At 44.9% G+C, this 5,000-nt stretch overlaps 1 protein-coding gene across 1 annotated transcript in view; it reads right to left on the reverse strand.

Annotated features, from left to right (window-relative positions):
- aftpha (aftiphilin a) overlaps window positions 1-5,000 on the reverse strand; it is a 22,348-nt gene that overhangs the window by 12,062 nt on the left and 5,286 nt on the right. The window contains exons 3-4 of the mRNA XM_080029843.1: window positions 3,233-3,808; window positions 1,171-2,706 (exon numbers count right to left, since the gene is read on the reverse strand). Of these exons, the coding sequence (XP_079885969.1) occupies window positions 1,171-2,706; window positions 3,233-3,808 (2,112 nt within the window). The remainder of the gene's footprint in view (window positions 1-1,170; window positions 2,707-3,232; window positions 3,809-5,000) is intronic.

Raw genomic sequence — 5,000 nt, forward strand, 5'->3', positions numbered from 1 at the left:
ACACACAGTACAGACAGGTAGCGGATCATGAGGAGATATTCACTGATTTTGACAAAAAGTGATTTTGACAACAAGCGTTCTCCAGAATCACTGACTGCACCTTTAAGTGCAGTAAGAAAGTATTTGTACTTTGTTACATTACAACACTGTAAATGCCCTCAAACAGTGTGTGTGTGTGTGTATGTATGTCTGTCTGAGTGTGTGTCTGTCTGTCTGTCTGTCTGTCTGTCTGTCTGTGTTAATGTGAGAGGAATGTATCAGTTGAACAGAGGACGTCCTAAGGGCAGAGTCAGTTCCTCCTTTCCACCGTCAGCACAAATCTCACACTACCTCCCACTGTGTCACCTCAGGACACACACACACACACACACACACACACACACACACACACACACACACACACACACACACACACACACACACACACACACACACACACACACACACACACACACACACACACACACACACACACACACACACACACACACACACACACACACACACACACACACACACACACACACACACACACACACACACACACACACACACACACACACACACACACACACACACACTTTTTTAGCCTTTAGAATGAATGGTTCAGTTGATGTTTACTACAAACTGAGGAAGCTGGTATGAGGGCAGCTGTCTGAAGTTTCATATCTTTCACTATCTTATCCATCTTTTTTTTTTAAAATTTTTTAACCTTTATTTCTACAGGTAAATCCCATTGAGACCGAAGACTCTTTCTCAAGGGAGACCTGTTTTCCTTTCCCACGTTACCATTCACACACACATTCATACACCGATAGCAGCAGCAGCTAACTATCGACATTCACACGAGGCAAGGTGGGTGAAGCGTCTTGCCCAAGGACACAACAACCATGACACAGGTGGCAGGGCGGGGATCGAACCTCCAACCCTTTGATCATCGGCCGACCCGCGCTACCAACTGAGCCACAGTCGCCCCTATCTTATCTGTCTCTTAGGTGACATTCAGTGTGAGTGTGTATTTGTGTATGTCTGTGGGGGGTGGGAGAGTTGGGTTCTTTTAATTTTCTTCTCTTGATTTTATTTGCTGTTTTTTTTCTTTTTCTGTTGTTGTTTTAATCTCTGTAACTTTGAGCTACTCATCAGTATGAAAATTTATTTGATTTATCTTACCGACTGTGTGTCTGTCCGGCTGACTTCTTTGTTGGTGTCTTGAGGTTCACTTTGATGCCACTCCTCTTGCTCTGTGGTGTCTTTAGCGGTAGCTGCTGCTGCTGCTGTGTTGATGTTTTGCTCCGTGCTGAATGCAGCCCACCCCTCCCCGTCTCCCTCCCCGTCTCCCTGCTCCCCGAAAGCATTCCAGCCCGCGTCCGTCCCTCCCTCTCCCTCTCCCTCTCCTTCTCCCTCCAAGCCTTCTGCTGCCGCTGAGCTGAAATTACCAAAACTATCGCTTACTGGGAACGCTGCGAAACTTCCCCCATCTTCCCCGTCCGTCCCACTTTCACTGTTTTGAAATTTGGGTGAGTTAAAGTCCCCGAAATCTTCTTCAACGTTGTCGATGTCTTTAGGGTCAGGGTTGGTGTTTAGAGCTTCAGGTTTATGATGAAGGTTAGGTTCAAATTCCTGTGAAAAATCACCAAAACTATCGCTAACAGGGAACTCTGGGAAACTATCTTGATCCTCCCCTTCATTCCCGATTTCACTGTTTTGAAATTTGGGCGAATTGAAGTCACCAAAATCATCTTCTTCATTGTCAATGTCCTTAGTGCTTGGGCTAGGGCTAGCTTCCCTGTTTGTGTCATGGCTAGGGCTAGCTTCCCTGTTTGTGTCATGGCTAGGGCTAGCTTCCCTGTTTGTGTCATGGCTAGGGTTAGCTTCCCTGTTTGTGTCATGGCTAGGGCTAGCTTCCCTGTTTGTGTCATGGTTCGGGTTAGCTTCCTGTAAAGAATTCCCTAAACTATCTGAGCTGACTGGGAACTCTGGAAAACTATCCTTTTCCTCCCCTTCACTCCCAATTCCACCACCGCTTTGAAATGTGGGCGCATTGAAGTCACCAAAATCTTCTTCAATGTCAATGTCCTCCTTGGGGTCAGGACTAGGGTTTGAGTCAGGGTTAGGGTTAGATTCCTGGCTTGTGTTGTTAACTTCCTCTGAAAAAATCCCCAAACTCTCGCTACCTGGGAACTCTGGAAACTTATCTGTATCCTCCTGCCCTTCATTCCCGATCCCCTCGCTTTGAAATTTGGGCAAATTAAATTCACCAAAATCATCTTTATCATTGTCCTTTCCATTAGGACTAGTGCTAGCTTCCACTTCTTCTTGTTGTTTAGGCTCAGAGTGTGAGCTAGCGTTATCATTTATAGCTTCCTGTGCTAGCGTCGGGCTGCGCGATCTACTTTGCTCTGATTGGTCGAAATCGGCAAAGCCCTGACTGGCAGTAGCGAATGAGCCGGGGTCTGCGAAATCCCCAAAATCACCATCAAAACCCTCTTGATCTTGCTGGTCGTTGTCGTGAGGCAGGCTGGTGTCGAGGGGTGTGGCTGTTTCGGGCGTAGCGGTTTCGGGCGTGGCGGTTTCCCCCTGTAGCTGCGGCGAGGGGAAAGAACCAGTTGTGCTGATGTCACAGAATTCTTCCAGAGCGTCTGTGGACAGCGGACGACCCAACGAAGTCTCTGTCTCCGTCTCCGTCTCCGTGTCGTTACCGGAAACCTGAAAATAATAAGAATCGGAATATCGTATTAGTTAGGATACATCTATATAGATTGATGTACACTAACTAGCCACTGTATTATTAGGTACACCTGTTAAATTTCTTGTTAACACATATAGCTAAACATTTAACATAACATATAACACTACCTTTCCCCACTGTGTGTGTGTGCTGAAAAATTCCAGTGTAAATAATACACAGCCTAGGTTCTGTAAAAAAATAAGCAGTCACCGTAGCTAAGCAACATACCCACTTACAGAGCCTAGGCTGTGTATTTACACTGGATTTATTTTGAGCCAACACACATAAACGGAAAGGTAGTGGATCATGAGGAGATATTCACTGATTTTGACAAAAAAAAGTGAGAGTGTGAGACAGACAGACAGACAGAGAGAGACAAACACACACTCAGAGGGAGACACACCACACACACACACACACACACACACAAAGACAGAGTGAGACAAACACACACACAGACATACATACACACACACACACACACACACACAAACGCTCTCTTACCTTCCCGTCTAGATTTCCCTCCTCTTCATCTGCAGGGGATAGCTGTTCATTCTCACTGTCTTTAGTATCATCATCATCCAGCCCATTCATCGCTACTGCTTCCTTGGCACAAACCGCCTCACAGCCAGAATGCTCCAGAGCTAATGCTAACGCTACGTCCCTTTGCGGAGAGTGTGTGTGCGAGTCGCTGTCCCTGTCACTCAAGCCTTCGTCGTCGGGGGCAACACCTGTCGACGAATCGGAAGCCGGCGTTTCCGCTTGTCCGGTATTGTTCGTGTTGTCCTGTGAAGTAGCCGTAGTAGTGGTCGTCGTCGTTTCATTTTGTGCTACATTTTTATCACAAGACTCGTCCGAAAGAAAATTGTCATTCGCCGTTTCGTTTACGTTTTCTTCAGCATTTGAAAAAGCTGCGAAATCGGCGAAATCGTCCTCTATGCTGCCGACTGTCTCGTCAATGGCGGTTCCTTTTGTGTGACTGTGGGTTGAATTTTGAACGTCGAAAGATGCGAATCCGTTGGTTAGCGTCTCTGAAACAAAACCGCCACTGCTGCCGTTACACTCAGACGAGGGATCCTTCTGCAAGTAGAAGAGAAAAGATTAGTTATTATTTTTAGTTTAAAGGTGGGGTGGAGAATTTGGGGAGAAAATAGCAGTTGGGATAGAGATTTGAACAGTTGACAGTCCCAACAGCCAATAAGAACAGAGAATTGGATTTTTTTTTTATTTTTTTTTTTTTCAAGAATCGTAGCCTCGCTCTGATTGGTCAAAGTGTACCGCTCATGATAATTTTGACCAATCAGAAATCACATACCCCAGCTTTAACAGCAGTTGTTTCCAGAAATGTTGACCCTTTTTATATGAAGAAGTGTGTTTTCTCTAGGACAAATTCAAGCAATTCACCCGGAATATGAATCATACATTCTAAAATGTTCATCAAAATATTTAAAAGGGGGGGGGCGCCCTTAGCTCAGTTGGTAGAGCGTCCCCCCCCCCCCCCCATGGGCCTCGGCCAGCAGCGGACCCGGGTTCGATTCCAGCCCGCGGTCGTACTCTGCATGTCACTCCCCTCTCTGCCCCATTTCAACTCTGTCTCTACACCATCAATAAAGCATAAAAATGCCCAAAAAAATATCTCTAAAAAAAAAGAAAAAAGTGTATGTTTTCTTTAGGACAAATTCAAGCAATTCATCTGGAATATGAATCATACATTCTAAAATGTTCAACAAAATATTTAAAAGAGTATGTATGAAGAAAAAACATTATCTTATATTAATTTTTTTTAAAGATTATTTTTTGGCATTTTCTTTTCTTTATTAGACAGTGTGGAGAGACAGAGATGAAATGTGTCAGAGAGGGGAATGACATGCAGAGAACGACCCGGGCTGGATTCTAACCCGGGTCTGCTGTGAAGAGGACTGAGACTATATTGAGGGGGGGGGGGGCTAACCACTGTGCCACAAGCACCCCCCCCCCCCCCCCATTTAGTTCAAAATTTTAAGAGAGATAAAAATAAGAAAAACTAAAATAAGAAATTCAGAGGCTTTCAGGTTTGTCCGGTTTCCAGTCTTTTAAAAAGGTGTAGTCAGTGATTCTGGAGTACGCTTTTTGTCAAAATCACTTTTTGTAAAAATCTGTGAATATCTCCCTAAGATATGTCTTTACAGTGTGCGCTGAAAAAAGAAATCCAGTGTTAATACACAGCCTAGGCTCTGTAAACTGGCATGTTCCTATCTATCTAGCTGAGCCCCTTTGTTTACATACCCTCTGT

The sequence above is a fragment of the Ammodytes marinus genome (genome assembly GCF_949987685.1).
Source record: "Ammodytes marinus genome assembly, chromosome: 6".
NCBI classification, from domain to species: domain Eukaryota; kingdom Metazoa; phylum Chordata; class Actinopteri; order Uranoscopiformes; family Ammodytidae; genus Ammodytes; species Ammodytes marinus.